Genomic DNA, 17,007 nt, shown 5'->3' with positions numbered 1-17,007 from the left:
CGTATATCTTGATTATCTCCAGCTTGGTTTCCATACTTATCATCTTCTTACTTGTCACTTTAACATCACTAGCAAGCTTAGGACCCATGGCTAACCAATTCATGTTTGAATTAAGCACTAAAATGAACAACAAATATGATATTGTAAGCACTTACACAAGATCAAAGCTTTAGCATGTCAGCGTCTTAGTGACGGCGACCAATAGCAGACCAGCATCTTAGTGAAGTATGCAGTGACGCATGTAGTGACGTATGAGCGCGGTGCGACTCACACGCACGAACACTGACCGCCAAGTTTGACATTTGTAATTGTTGTCGATGCCGTCAAGCGTGAATAATGCCGTAAAAAGGGATGAAAAAACTCAGCATTCCACTTTGTAAGGGCAAAATAACGTAAGTCAGGGACGCCGTAACCCAGGGGTCCACTGTATATAGATATTTTTTATCTGTAGGGGAAATATTTTGAGAGCCTCCCAAAAAATCGGTAAATCAGTCTGGACCGAATGTCGAATGAAATGTACAGCATGGAATGCTTTGAAGTTAGGATCTTATTTTATTTATATAAATGAAGAAAATCGTGGTTAAGGTTTTCTGATTCGTGCCAGAACACCGACAGTCGCCGTCTTTGTTGTTCACATTCAAACGCTTTGAGGTCCGGACAATCCAAGTCGGATACATCCGATTTCCCACCTTCCTCGAATGTAGCATCGGGTAATTGACTTTCACCTTTTTTTGTCATGTGACATCCGTTAGCTGAGCGACAATTTTACCTCCGAGTTTTATTCATTGGTTTCATTAGGATTCGGTTACCAATGCAGACATGTTGGAGCTTTGTATCATATTTAGCTTGTGCTTGCAGCTTTTATTAAAATACATAACTCCCGGAATGAGATCCTTTCACTTGTCCGCTGGCTGACACTTACGCATTTTGTTGCGAGTAAGTCAGTATAATGACTCTATAACCACCGTGTGTGCTTGTGTGTGTGAGGCCATTTGAATAGTATCAGAATTTACTGCTGAGTACTTTAATGCCTCCACTCCACAGCAGCGAAGGTCAAAACACACAAGAAACCATGCAAATTCTGTCCTTGTCGGGACCCGCTTTCAAACACAGCATAATGTGCTCGGGCTAGATAGAACACAGGCGATCACACTTGTTTTTTACGGCATTACCGTCGGGTTTATTTTTTTAGCACCAGACACAATAACAAATGACAATAACAACACCTGTTGGGACATGAGGATGACCTGTGACTAAAATAAGAGAGCGGGATCAAATCACAACACCGATATACGTGTATACATAAAGGTGTATGCGTATATATATAACTTGGTGGAGCGGAACTAGGAGAAAGGAAATGAATTAACGTTAAGAGGACATCACCTGTTTAAAAGCGGTAGAAAAAAATGAACGGATATTTTTTTATCATAAACTTGTACATATACAATTGAATTCATATGTAATCAAATAAATTAATGGAATATTTGTAAGGTATTTTCACAAAATAAGTCTCATGTGTCCAAAGATACAAACTGAGATATTGATATATTCTAATTCTACACTTATATCCCTTGAAAATGATACATAATACATGAAATTGACAAGGTTACAGCAATTTCAATGTTGCTTAGTTTTTTTAAGTTGAAATAAACTTTTGGCTCATTTATTTAGTCCTTTATTCAAAGAAAAACATCTCATTAAAATTGGAACCTTTTGGCTGCTGGGAAATCAAAGTCAAGATGTCAAAATGTTGGTTTTGCAGAAATTTTATCTGTTATATAAAATATGTATAAAATAAACTTTGCAACAAACTTTTACTTTTGTGAAAACGCATGGCATTAATACGAAATGTAAAATTTCAATTATAAATAACACATAATTGTATAATGAGATTTTTTTTCAAGGCCCATACCAATTATTAGTAGTCTAGAAGTCTGAAAGCTGATATTTGGAGTCAATATGAATTTTCAGTAAATGAGAATTTATTAGCCTAAAATACCCATTCAGCTCTTACTTTTGTTTTTGTGGCGTTTACTGAATAGCTTTTTAGATTTGCATAGTTTTGATGTATTTGTTTACTTATTCATTAAAATAGGTTTGAGACAACATCTGTCTTAGTTGTAAAATTCTGACGAATTAAAAAAAATACAAAATTTTAAAAAGACAAAAAGGTTAATATTTCATGTTTTTTTCAAACAAATTTCAGGCAAAAAACAAAAGGGGCAACGATGTTCTCCTTGCTTATATAATATAAATATTATAAATTGAACAAAATATACCATTTTTCCCGCACTATAAGGCGCACCCTCAATCAATGACGTATTTTAAAACCTTTTTCATGTATAAGGCGCACCGGATTATAAGGCGCACCCTCAATTAATGACATATTTTCAAACCTTTTCAATCACAATATTGTAATATTCAAAGTAATAACAATAATAACTCAAATAATAACTCGCACCGGATTATAAGGCGCACCCTCAATTAATGACATATTTTCAAACCTTTTCAATCACAATATTGTAATATTCAAAGTAATAACAATAACTCAAATAATAACTCAACAGCCTAATAACTCGATGTCAATATAAGCAACTTTGTTCACCTGAAAAAAAAAACAGGTAAAGCTTACTTTATCACTTCATTCTCCATATATATATATATATATATATATATATATATATATATATATATATATATATATATATATATATATATATATATATATATATATATATATATATATATATATATATATATCCATATATAAGGCGCACCTGATTATAAGGCGCATCATCAGCTTTTTAAAACAATCTCGACTTTTAAGTGCGCATATAGTGCGGAAAATACGGTAATAATATATATTGTAGACTCCTCCCAATAAATGTTATAAACTGAGTTGAACTGAACCTAAACTGAACATTTAAATAAATAAAGGAGATCCTGGTGATAGACAGGAATAAAAGAGGGTAAAAAAAAAAAAAAAAGCTTTAACCACAAGAGAGGGCATCACCTGTTGAAATGTGAGAATGAACAAGCAAAGACATCTGAAATCTAACAAAGAAGTATAGAACCTTCGAGAAAAATGGCAAAAAAAAACTAACACGAGAGCCTAATCAAGCCGCCCCTTATACAGCGAACTCTGATTTCATTTCATTCACCCAGATGGCCGTGCCGCACTATACGATTATCTCACCGTAGTACAGTATAACTGACTTTTTTTTAGTGCTTTTCATACATATTTCACCAGGGCGTTTGGAAGAGCGGAAGCAATCTTTGGCCCTGTGAATAAAAGTCCCCAAAAGCTCACCTCTCTCCATTTCCATATAATCACCCTGACCATCCATGCACAGCCCGGCGCGGGCCCCCTCCCCGTCTCTAACCTTTGAATTAAAGTGTGATCCGCTGGCTGGGATCTCTCACTCTCTCTCCACATATGGAGGGATCAGAGGGAGTCAGAGATGAGGAGGAGGATGAAAGTGCTGCAAATAACCCCTCAGACCGTGGAGGAACAAACTTCCGGGAGGCTTTTTGCCGGCAACCAAAGATTCTCCCGACATAGAGAGCCCGGATTGGACCTTCTTTAAACCCCTAAATGCATGTGGGCCAGTGTCATCCGCCATCAAAAAAGATGAAGCGGAACTGTGCGCGGGGGAGTAGCTGCGAAAGTTTTCGGCGGGGTGGCTTGGGCGACGCGCGTCTCGGTGAGGATTCTGGATATTCATAGCAAAACACGTGATTTTGGCATTCAGATTAATAATACATTTACAGGGCTGGAAATCTATTTACTATCCGCAGAAAAACACATGATTTGGGTATTCGGATTAATTTTGCATTCGCAGGGCTCGAAATCTCTATCTATCTATCTATCTATCTATCTATCTATCTATCTATCTATCTATCTATCTATCTATCTATCTATCTATCTATCTAGCTATCTATCTATCTATCTAGCTATCTAGCTAGCTAGCTAGCTAGCTATCTATCTAGCTAGCAGTTCGCTAGCTTTGTCGGTATCTTTCGCTCACTCTCATATAGCTATATACAATATGTCTATCTATCTATCTATCTATCTATCTATCTATCTATCTATCTATCTATCTATCTATCTATCTATCTATCTATCTGTCTGTCTGTCTGTCTGTCTGTCTGTCTGTCTGTCTGTCTGTCTGTCCTGCTAGCTAGCTCGTTAGATATTATTTATTTAAATGTTCAGTTTAGGTTCAGTTGGGTTCAGTTCAACTTAGTTTATAACATTTATTGGGAGGAGTCTAGATAGCTAAACAGCTAACTATCTGAGCTAAGACTCAGCCTGTCCTGTGAACATATGCTATCTATCTATCTATCTATCTATCTATCTATCTATCTATCTATCTATCTATCTATCTATCTATCTATCTATCTATCTATCTATCTATCTATCTATCTGTCCGTCCGTCCGTCCGTCCGTCCGTCCGTCCGTCCGTCCGTCCGTCCGTCCGTCCGGCCGCCCGTCCATCCGTCGGCCGGCCGGCTAACTCGCTAGCTAACTAGCTAGTCAACATTTAGTTCATTTAGCATTGGTCGGTCGTCTTCAAACGGTCTAGCTATCTATCTAGCTAGCTAGTCAACATTTGATTCATCTATCTAGCTAGCTAGCTATCTAGCTAGCCAGCTTTCTATTTGCATAGCACTTTTGTTTTGTATTTTTTAATTGTCCAACTACATTTGAATGCACCATACTACCCATCCTCATGTCATCTCTGGCCACTGCGTAGCCCCGCCCTTGATTGTGCAGGTCAAAAATGTCAAAATCTAAAATACAAAACGAAACTTTGATCCGTCTCCTTTTTAAAAATTTCCCTTTCTTCCCGAAATTTCAAACAAGGACAAATTCATCACGAGATGATAAAACGTGAACGACCGGCCATCTGTAAAGGAATCACTGCAGGCCACGCAACGGCGTCTGCAAAATCTCGCCCACATGACAGCAACGCCCCAAACAAAATGTTTTGAGCCGAGAGCTTTCTTGATAACCTCCGCAGAGTGCTTGTCGTTATTGATTTTGTGTTAGCCGGCCGGAGTACGCGCGCGCTAATAATGTGATGTCAGCGAGAGCGTAAATAAAGAGATTCATCGAGTAATTGCTCAGCCTGACAAAGAGTCATTTTCTGAAAAGTAACATGACAAAGCCTGACGGATGCAAATGTTAATCAATTTTGTTCTTGCTGACAGAACAATAACCAACGACTGATTTTAAGCGACTATTCCGCCCAAGGGAATATTTGGGCCGCATTTTTCAATAATTCTACTTTCATCCATATGAAATGTTGTTTTAAAAAAAGACAAATGATAAGCTTCATAAAGCTGTGATAGGGTTAACTTTTTTTTTTTTTTTACATGCTAATATTAGCATGTGTGCTAATTTTCTCATTGTATTGTTTCTTGCGGTCACCTAAAAACCATATTTTGCGTTTTTAGGCATTAGATTTTGAAAGCAGGAGGACATACACGCTGAAAGTTGAGGCCACCAACGTGCAGTCCGACCCCGGCGTTGGCGCAGGCGGGCCCTTCAAGGACACGGCCACGGTCAAGATCGTGGTGGAGGACGCCGACGAGCCGCCCGTATTCTCGAAGCCCGTCTACACGCTGGAGGTCAATGAGAACGCGCCCGTCAACACCGTCATCGGCACGGTCGGTGCCAGGGACCCGGACTCCAGCGGAAGTCAAGTAAGGTAAGATAAGGTGCTCCAAGGTAGCCCGCGGAGGTTAAGCGAGTCCTTCAAAAAGTCGGCCATTTTGTTTTGGAGCGGCCATTTTGATCACTTTCCCGCCGAATTCAGTTTCATCTGGCAACATGGTGTTTTTTTGTTTGTTAGTTTGTTTTTTTGCATTTATGTCTATTTTAAAAGGGAAGCCAAACCCCAATTTTTCTGTAAATTTGTCTTAGTCTTCCCCACGAGTTTAAACATGACAATGTGAATAATATTATGTTTGTGGAATACTTATTAATCAGCAGAATCCACCTGTTTTTATCCGTCTCAGGAAGCGGCCATTTTGTCAGTAGCTGTCCCCGGAAAATGACATCACAGTTGCTCAGAAAACGACCATAACGATCACAGCTCATCTGTTGGCTGTTAGGCCATGTGACATTCCGAAGCTGAGCTGTGATTGGTCGTCATCTCGACTTTGCGCAGCTGCGATGTCATTTTTAGGAGACGGCATGAGGACTGTTTTTAAACTAGTGGAACTGCACAGCACATATTTTTGTCAAGAATTTTTCCAACAAAAAAAAAAAAAAATCCCCAAAAAGTCACAAATAACTGGAAAGTTGGTAAGTAGCTGAAAATGTCGGCTTCAAGGTACTTTTTTTGATTAAAGTTGCTAGCATGATACCAAAAATTAGCTCTGCAGCTACCAAGCAGCCGGCTGGTAAATCGAGAAACTTCAAGTGTTGGTATGCTCGTAAGTCAAGGTATGGCTGTCTTTTGGTCAAATTCTGCTCTACGAGTGACCACATTTTGGATGATGTTCCCCCATTTTTTTCACTGGCTGAAAACGAATCACAGTTGCTCAGGGCTCAGAAAACAACCAATCACAGCTCATCTATTTGCCGAGTTAGGTCATGTGACATTCGGAAGCCGAGCTGTGATTGGTCGAGAGCTTTGCGTGACTGTGATGTCATTTTTAGGAGACAACGTGAGGCAGGTGATAAACTTCCAAACTTTTAGTCGTGAGCACGACTACGAGTGACAACATTTTGGATGATGTTCCCCCGTTTTTTTCACTGGCTGAAAACGAATCACAGTTGCTCAGGGCTCAGAAAACGACCAATCACAGCTCATCTATTTGCCGAGTTAGGTCATGTGACATTCGGAAGCCGAGCTGTGATTGGTCGAGAGCTTTGCGTGACTGTGATGTCATGTTTAGGAGACAACGTGAGGCAGGTGATAAACTTCCAAACTTTTAGTCGTGAACACGACACCAAAAATTAGGTAAGTTGGTGAGTCGAGAAAGTCAGGTGTCGGTACGCTCTTAAATCAAGGTATCGCCATATTTGGTCAAGATCCGCTCTACTTTTCTGTTGAGGGACCGCACGTCGGCCGATATTTCCCCATGGCGTCTCCGTCCTATAACGTCCCAATTAAGACGGCCGCGTCTTTTCTCGGGCTCTAGGTTGCGTTAAGAAAATCAAGTTCAAGCCAATTAAACATCTTCATTCCCGTGACCTTTTAGCAGGTACCGTTTAAGAATCGCTCTCATTTCCAAATACGTAGAAAACGGCGACCAAAAAAAGTCGCTTATGAGTCGAAGCCGCCGCAACTTCCCACCCGTGACCGCGACAAGGGCACCTTGGTTACACAGGCAATTTCTTCCGCTCTTCCGTCGGCCGTGGCATTTCATTAATTCCCCCGCCGACTTTTTTCCCAGGACACGACACGACGCTCATCAGGTGGCGTGTACTGTAATTGTGTGGCGTCTGGGCTGCCTTTCCTAGATTGGCTGTAAAGAAAACGCCATCGGACTTTTTTCCCCCTTCCGCATGCATGGTGGCGTCCTCATGTTTAGTGATGAGATAGCCGAGAATGAAGGTTGCAGGATGTCGGAGAAAAAGGGGAAAAAAAAAATAAAACATAGGAGCATCCTTTGGGTTGGTCTGCCCTATTTTGTCGATGCCGCTCTGGCTTTGCGGCAAGCCAGGTGGAAACGCTTAACCAGTTTAGTTCAGTAGCAATTTTCCGAGCCGTGCTTTTTGTTTCATAATTTTCAGCGGTAAAACGTTTACATTTTGTCTGTAATTAGTATGGTCAAAAGGGCATGACAGGGATCGATTTTTTTTTTTTCAAGGCCAATGCAAATTTATGGTAGAAAAAACTACCCATCACTGGCCCATTAAATCTAAAAATATCATGCTAAAATACTCTACTCTACTCTCTACTCTACTCTACCTGACAAAAGCCCGGTTTCCACAGAGAAATCTACTGTACTCTATTGTACTTGTAAGCCAATTTCCACCGATACATTTACTTTACTCTACTCTGCCCTGCTCTACTCTACTCTACTCTACTCTACCTGACAAAAGCCCGTTTTCCACAGACAAATCTACTGTACTCTATTGTACTTGTAACCCAATTTCCATCGATACATTTACTTTACTCTACTCTACTCTATTCTGCCCTGCTCTACTTTACTCTACTCTACTCTACTCTACTCTACTCTACTCTGCTCTACTCTACTCTGCTCTACTCTACCTGACAAAAGCCCGGTTTCCACAGAAAAATCTACTGCACTTTATTGTACTTGTAACCCAATTTCCTCAGATACATTTACTCTACTCTACTCTACTCTACTCTACTCTACTCTACTCTACTCTGCTCTACTCTACCTGACAAAAGCCCGGTTTCCATAGAAAAATCTACTGCACTTTATTGTACTTGTAACCCAATTTCCTCAGATACATTTACTCTACTCTACTCTACTCTACTCTACTCTACTCTACTCTACTCTGCCCTGCTCTTCTCTACTCTACTCTACTCTACCTGACAAAAGCCCAGTTTCCACAGACAAATCTACTGTACTCTATTGTACTTGTAACCCAATTTCCATCGATACATTTACTTTATTCTACTCTACTCTGCCCTGCTCTTCTCTACTCTACTCTACTCTACTCTACCTGACAAAAGCCCGGTTTCCACAGAGAAATCTACTGTACTCTATTGTACTTGTAACCTAATTTCCACCGATACATTTACTCTACTCTACTCTACTCTACTCTACCTGACAAAAGCCCGGTTTCCACAGAGAAATCTACTGTACTCTATTGTACTTGTAACCCAATTTCCACCGATACATTTACTCTACTCTACTCTACTCTACCTGACAAAAGCCCAGTTTCCACAGAGAAAACTACTGTACTCTATTGTACTTGTAACCCAATTTCCACCGATACATTTACTCTATTCTACTCTATTCTACTCTACTCTACTCTATTCTACTCTACTCTACTCTACTCTGCCCTGCCCTGCCCTGCTCTACTCTACTTTACTTCACTCTACTGGATAGTGCATATACAATATTTTGTACAATAAATTTCTGTGTGGAAACTGGGATTTTTTCAGGTAGAGTAGAGTAGAGTAAATTTATCGGTGGAAACTGGTCTTAAGAGGTATTTTTTACCATTGATGGTTTTCCTCCACATTGTTTTAGCCAATAGGAGGCATACTCCTTGTTAGTGTGATAAACAAGTGGTCACACCCTTTTAAAATTTGACACGTCTCCATCCAGGTGAAATTTCAGCTCCACGGTGTCTTCTTTCATTTCCATCCCTTTGATGTGAAATGCCTCTGATGTAACGATCAAAAGGATTGGCCAAAGTACCACACAAGGAAAAAGTATTTAGTACATACACACTTTCAAATCTTTGATCTTTAAAATGACGAACAAATCAAATGAATGTCATTTACTGGCCAAGTCGTATGAAATGATATGGCAGATGTCAGGTGATCTTATTGTAGAGCTCCTCATAAAACCCCTGAGAGTTCATTCATTGCCATACATAACCCTCGCTAAACGCATTTTTTTTTTTTTAAGCTGGATACAATCTTCTTGAATCCAAGTCTGTTGTCGTCATTATGTAGCTCCGCAGGATCTTGGTTCTTTCACACGCGCTGACAAAAGATTTTTGCCTCAGTGCTATTATGTCTCTCACAATCATAAGTACTTGGTGTTCCAATTAATGCGGAGAGAAGCCGCAAAGCAATGAATTCTATTATGACTTATAATCAGCGGCGACAGTAGAGGGAATAGGGTGCCAAAAAAAAAAAAAAAAAAAACAGGAATGTATTAGATTGTTGTTTTGTTTCCTAGCTTCTCACATTTTTTAATACGCTCCATTCTGTTCTCTTGAATTATTGTCTGTTATTTATCAAACTGACATTTCGGAATATTAAAAACGGGTAAACATACGTGATCTAATCAGTGCAAGATGTTATCAAAAGGTATCTCCTTTAAGGGTGTTACGCCTCGCTTTTGAGTATGCATACGTTTATAGTATTTATTGCAAAATTGTCTGTAATATTTTAGTAGAGTATGAAACACTATCGTCACGATTAAAAAAAAATGGCGGAGAAATCATTTGATATTTTATGATTGCATGTTGCGTTACCTATATTATCGCGATATTTAAACGAAAAAAATAACGGTTTTGCTATCTTGCTCAAGGTATTCTGTGGTAATTAAATGTAAGAATGAAACGTTTTTACCAGTGCTCTCAGGCGAGAATATTTTTCACAAAATTTATTGTTATTAATTGTCGTACATCACATTTTTGTAAACTATTAACTCTTATCAAAAAAACTTGTAACCGATACTTCCTTGGGTAAAATATATATATATATATATATATATATATATATATATATATATATATATATATATATATATATATATATATATATATATATATATATTGGGGTGGGGATTTTCAACTCAGATTCGACTTTCGATTCAATTGTTATTAAATTCTAATTACTATAAAATGCGAGTAAAATCATTATACTACTTGAGTTTGCTTTGCAAGACATAATAACAAAAGGAGACACAAGTTTCCTTTTTTAATGTTTATTAAGTTTTCATTCAAAAGGAGCTTGGTTTGTTCCCACAAACAAACAGCATGTGGACAACTGCTACTTTTTGAAGCTAGTGAGGAATTCTATAGCTTTATACACAATATTTAGTATTATATAGTATTATAGTACAGTTTACGCAATAATGCAGATTCAAATGTGGTTTTGTTTTTAAAGAATGCAAGTCCACTTTTTTTCATATGCCTCTTTCATATAAATCATGCTTTGTGTTATCTATTTATTGAATACGCGGTTGTTGCATGAATCCAACAAAGCTTTTTGCTGGTACCGACTCAATCCTGTTGTTTCGCTTTGTAGCTCCACCAGATTGCCTCGCATTACGCTAGCATTTCAACAACAAAGTCATTCAGAACCTTCCTCGCGGCACGTCGGCTACTCCTCTCGATTGATGTGTAGATGATCAACCTGCGCGCCATTTTCCACCTGCCGCGTCCACGCGTCCTCCCTCCAAAACCCTCAGAGGCTTTCAATATTGCGGCACCCAAGCAAAAAGCCACTACGGGGACTTGCGCACGTGTGCCCTCAACCCGACTTAATGCATCCAAACAACAGCATTTCGGGCGCACTCCATGAAATTCCCCCCCCCCCTCGGCCGCCACGCACCGCTCGCCGCCATTATTTCTACCTGAGTGATCACAAATAAGACGCAACGTGACATCTCGCCGGCCGCCATTTCGGGCGGGGAGCGGCGGCCGCGCTCCGTTCGTAAATACGGCTGCCGCGACAAGCTTTGAAAAGATTTTATTTGACTTTCCGCGAGTCGGAATATTTATTGGAGAGTGTGAGCCGACGCGGCGCCCGCGGGACCCCCGCTGAGTCCAAAAGTTATTACACGGGCAATATCTTTGTGTGATATTTAAAATATGAGCTGGTACATAAGGAGGGACTTAATAACAAATAGCGAAAGTGTCAGACTCGTTTGTTGTTGTCCACGTCAGCAGAAACAAAGAATAAAGGGGGGGGGGGGGGGTAAGGAGATGTGTATTTTTCGCTGGACAGTGACGGATGGTATCCATTCTGAGCGTGGCACAAGTACAGTAAAAACCTCCGTTGAGGCCAAGCAAGCATACAATTTTTTAAAAACAGCCAAACATATGCTGACCTCCTACAACTTTGAGTACGTTGCAGAAAAAGCATGTTGTGGCAGTTTAATATATAACGGATTTTCCGCACTATAAGGCGCACCGGATTATAAGGCGCACCCTCAATCAATGACGCATTTGAAAACTTTCCATATATAAGGCGCACCGGATTATAAGGCGCACCCTCAACCAATGACATATTTGAAAACATTTTCCACATATAAGGCGCACCGGATTATAAGGCACACCCTCATTTAATGACATATTTGAAAACTTTTTCCAGATGTAAGGCGCACCGGATTATAAGGCACACCCTCAATTAATGACATTTGAAAACTTTTTCCATATGTAAGGCACACCGGATTATAAGGCGCACCCTCATTTAATGACATATTTTGAAAACTTTTTCCAGATGTAAGGCGCACAGGATTATAAGGCGCACCCTCAATTAATGACATATTTGAAAACTTTTTCCATATATAAGGCACACCGGATTATAAGGCGCACCCTCAATTAATGACTTGTTTTAAAACTTTTTCCAGATAGAAGGCGCACCGGATTATAAGGCGCACCATTAGCTTTTTCCAAAAAGTAAGGCCTTTAGGTGCGCCTTATAGTGCAGAAAATACGGTATACAGTTTATACACCATTTTTAAAATCAAGGTTTACAGGGTTTAAAAAGGTTCATTATAACATATGATTTCAGAAAATACAGTGGAACTCCTCTACGACGAAATCATATTTGCAGCCAGAAATTTTTCACAACACTGGAGCAAATCTATCTAATCTCAGATGTAAACATAAAAAATGTGTTGCGCAATCTGCAATCTAACTGAAGTTAGGAGCTCCACACGTCAACGGTTTTTCGGCAAGCGCACCCCCTCCGCGCGGAGACCATACGGAACAGATTTTCCCCAACGCGTATCTTCCAGAATTTCTTTATAGGTGGACAAACTATTGCTTATGGAAGTTTGTCGGTACAAACATTTTTCTGATTTACGTGAAAAGGAATACCGTGATCTAAATACGTTAAACAACTCCTGGCGAGCACCGGGTTGGGGTGAGATGAGGAGTCTGTTTACCAGAATTCTCTACCTCTGTTATAGTGTTGTTTGTATGCTGTAGGGACCATTTACTGCCACCTACAGTATGGGAGAATATCGTCTGTCTGCTCGGAAAGGGAGAACGCTAGGGAGCTGAAATTTCACCCAGATGGTGAAACAATAGCTTGTCCCTTTAGAAATCACATTACAAGGAGTGTAATGATTTCACACAGTTTAGAATGAAGCTGTAACATGACAATACGTGGAAAAATTTTCATTTAAATTCTTGGCAGGTGGCAAACGCCTTGCAAGAGAGTTTTGTTTGTATTTTTCAATCTTTTAAAGTCTTCAAAATGGAAAAGTACAACTCTTGTTTTGTTTTTGAAGGTAATTGTTTTCAACACCCTAAATCATTTTAAAAAGTTGTCATTTTTCACAATACGCAAAGATCGCTAGTGTTTGACATGCTTCCGTTGTTGTTGAACATTTCTCTCCGCTACAAAGCAAACAAAACAAAACAAAAAAAAAAAGCATAAAAGTAAATCTCCACCGTGCAGGTAACAATGTACATAAAGCTACTTTGTTGGGCTTGATTGACAGCTGATTTGCAAGGCTTATTCGCCGGCGAGACGTTTACAGCAACAAAGAGCCAAACGCAACAAACAACACGCAAAATCCTTTACGTGATGCCCAACCTCTAAAAAGCGAGGTCACGCTTATACCGCTTCACGTCATCACACTTCGGGAGAAAAAAAAAACAAAAAAAAAACAGCAAAGCGACTTGCGATTTCCTTTTTTTTTTTTATTTGCTTTTAATTCTTTCTCACAGCGAGCTGTCAGTTTGAGTGACAGGTGGCAGAACATTTCAGGCTGTGTGTCTCGTCGCTCGGGCGTGAGGCTGTCAAGAAGCCGCGGAAGAGATTCTCCTGCACTGCTGCGCTCCCAAGTGGTTTGCTGCTGTCGGCCTGTCTTGAAAGTGCTTTTGCAGGGGGGGCCGGGCAAGCAGGGGGGGGGCGGTTTCTTCGAAGGTCCTGGTGGACGTCTCTCCCCCTGCTTGGCGTCTACAGGAGTTTCCACCATTTCGTGTGAAAAAAAATGGAATGGAAATGTCACGGCTCGCTACGTCTTTCCAACAATTGGAATCTGGGACACGGCTTTTATTTATTTCATTCCCGTTCTACTCATGATTCAAGCAGACTGCAAAGGGGAGGGTTTCAAAAGAGGGTTTCAAAAGTCGGGTGTTTGAGTTTGGGTAGCGGTGATGGGAAAATGAAGCTTCATGAAGGGCTTGTCGAAAATTTTGACAGTTTTTGTATTGAAAGATAAACATCATTCCCTATCACCCAATCACAACAAAGTACAATTTCAGAGTGCCCGTTACACCTGCCATGCATGTTTTTCCAAATACCCCCACGGGCCCAGGGAGAACACGCAAACTTCACACAAAAAAGGCCGGATCCAGCTGGATTTGAGCTCAGGACTCTGAACTGTGAGGCGGCCGCAGATAAACATTAGTGCCCTGGAAAGAAATGGATTGAACTTTCACTGCGTTGGTCCCATCAAGAAGGATACAAAAAAATACGTAAATGACTAGTTAGCGTAAAGCGCTTTGAGTACCCAAGGTGGAAAAGCGCTTTATAAGTGAAAGTCCATTTACCGTTTGACAATCTAGAGCACAGGCGTCGAACTCCAGTCCTCGAGGGCCGGTATCCTACATGTTTTCAAACCTTTTCCCTCAAAAACACCTGATTCAAATGATTGGGATCATTTCGAAGCTCCCGCGGAGCTTGCTAATGAGCTAATTATTTGAATCAGGTGTGTTGGGGAAAGAAAACCGCAAAACATGCAGGATGCCGGCCCTCGAGGACTGGAGTTCCACACCTATGATCTAGAGTAAGTTTTAGTTTTTGAATGCTTTTTGTCGGATGCGTCGAGAACAATGGCCAAAATCGGTCGAAATTGACACAAAGGTAAGTCAGTAGGGCCGGCTCTCCCTTTTTCCTGAAAACCAAAAACAAAATGTTGTTTATGTGGAAAAGGGAACGCTGCCGACGCTGCTGTGTCAATGGTTGTCTTTGCTGGTATTCACCATTGTCCTTTCCCCCCATTGTCCAGACCCATCTGTCCAGGAAATGGACGGATGGTTACAAGAAGTGTAATTAGCATATTAGCTGCTTTGGCATTCTCTCCAGAGGGACGTTCGTGGTCACGTGTAACAATGAGTGAAATGTGTGAAAGCAGAAATGACCCACCGTCTTTTTTTTTTTTTCTGTCTGTGTGCGTGTGTTTGTGTGTGTATGCACGCTTTGCGCATTGGCTCCGACCGAGAATCGGTGCTGAGCTGGTTTCCAGCGTTCAGAGAGAGCGATTTCACAGAGAAGAGTGGCAAGTAAAAAAAAAAAAAATCATTTTATGTGCCGGTTCACTTTCATTGCAGTCTGCTGGTGCTGCTGGAATTTTCTGTATTTTTTTTTGAAGACTTTACAAAGGCAGCCGGCCAAACGAAATAACCGGGCAAAGTCACCGTGAATTTCAAATCTGAATGGACAGCTCTCTAAAGATTTGTAGCGTTGTCGGATTTCTGTCAGTCAATCAGCAAAAAATGTAAATAAATATGTAAATACCGCATTTTCCGCACTATAAGGCGCACCTAAAAGTAAAAGCTGATGGTGCGCCTTATAATCAGGTGCGTCTTATATATGGATCAATATTGAGATTGGGATTGGTAGATGGGGAATAAGTAAACTTGACCTGTTTATTTTGTGTGTTTACAGTAGAACAAGGATGGTCGTATTGACATTGACTTATTATGCGATTGAGAGTTTAGTTATTTGAGCTATTATTGTTATTACTTTGAGTATTACTAGATTGAGATTGAAAAAATGTTCAAATATGTCATTAATTGAGGGTGCTGAGATTGAAAAAATGTTCAAATATGTCATTAATTGAGGGTGCGCCTTATAATCCGGTGCGCCTTGTATATGGAACAAGTTTAATAATATGTCATTCATTGGGGGTGCGTCTTATAATCCGGTGCGCCTTATATATGGAACACGTTTTAAAATGTCATTCATTGGGGGTGCGCCTTATAATACAGTGCGCCTTATATATGGAACAAGTTTTAGAATATGTCATTCATTGGGGGTGCGCTTTATAATCCGGTGCGCCTTATATGTGAAACAAGTTTTAAAATGTCATTCGTTGGGGGTGCGCCTTATAATCCGGTGCGCCTTATAGTGCGGAAAATACGGTAGTTTGATTGAGTGAGGCTGAATTTATTTGTATGGTGGGTTTTTTTGGTGTTATTTTTTGGTGGGTCCTGCCAAGTTTCGGGTTGATGGATGAAACCTGCGGCAGGTGTTCTTTCTTTCTTTCTTTCTACTGCCAAGCTCACTTGTTTTGGAGTCATCATTGATTGTTGACAGATCCCAAATGAGGTTAACAACAGCACACATCTGTTTTCCTGCCACAACAAGCACTAATGGTCTCTTAAACAGGGCGAGGGTGTCGCCCGGATCAGACTCAGATGCGGTCGGGGTGTTCTCGCAGACCTGAGTAATCTTTAATGCCCCCTGCCGCGCGTGTAATTATTCCTCGGGCGATAATTATTGATTTTCCACCACTTCAATGGGCATTCTTCTGGAATTCTTTCTCCTGTGCGGTGTTTTCCCTCAAAGGTCTTTTTTGTTTGTTTTTTTTTTTTCCCCCCACAGGTATTTTATCGACCGGCACACGGACCTGGAGAGGCAGTTCAACATCAACGTCGATGACGGCAAGATCACGCTGGCCAAACCGCTGGACCGGGAAACGGACACGTGGCACAACATTACCGTCACCGCCACCGAAGTCCGTAAGTCCCGGATTCGAGATTTGTCTCGGAAGACGCGACGTTTCGGTCGAAATACGATTTTTTCCGGCTTTTTACCTCGGCTCGGTGTTCTGTGTAAAAGGCACCAACACAGAGATGCGGAATCAGTCAACGCCCCTTGAAGGTAGTATCCTAGGCAGCGCTTCAACTAACGATTATTTTAATCATTGTTGAAGATTTGTATATTAACTCATTCAATGCTAGAAACGTATTTTCACGTTTTTCAACAGTCCAGACGTTCAATTCCAGATACCAGATACTAGTATTAAATCTATTCCAGGTATCTATAAATTAATTTCTTTGATGCACCTACAGTTATTATCGATCGAATGCTTAATGTCGATTTAGTGTCCGAACACTTAAAAAACGTGAAAATAAGTCCCTAGCAT

General features: G+C 40.4%; 1 protein-coding gene across 2 annotated transcripts in view; it reads left to right on the top strand.

The window, feature by feature from the left end:
- cdh8 (cadherin 8) overlaps window positions 1-17,007 on the top strand; it is a 136,450-nt gene that overhangs the window by 103,913 nt on the left and 15,530 nt on the right. For both annotated transcript variants that reach the window (XM_088413073.1, XM_088413071.1), the window contains exons 7-8: window positions 5,461-5,714; window positions 16,464-16,600. In XM_088413073.1, coding sequence (XP_088269199.1) covers window positions 5,461-5,714; window positions 16,464-16,600 — 391 coding nt within the window. The remainder of the gene's footprint in view (window positions 1-5,460; window positions 5,715-16,463; window positions 16,601-17,007) is intronic.

This window comes from Hippichthys cyanospilos, chromosome 4 (assembly GCF_059441005.1).
Source record: "Hippichthys cyanospilos isolate Australia breed blue-spotted pipefish chromosome 4, RoL_Hcya_1.0, whole genome shotgun sequence".
Taxonomy (NCBI): domain Eukaryota; kingdom Metazoa; phylum Chordata; class Actinopteri; order Syngnathiformes; family Syngnathidae; genus Hippichthys; species Hippichthys cyanospilos.
The sequence above is the reverse complement of the archived record's forward strand: the minus strand, read 5'-3'. Positions and strand labels throughout refer to the sequence as shown.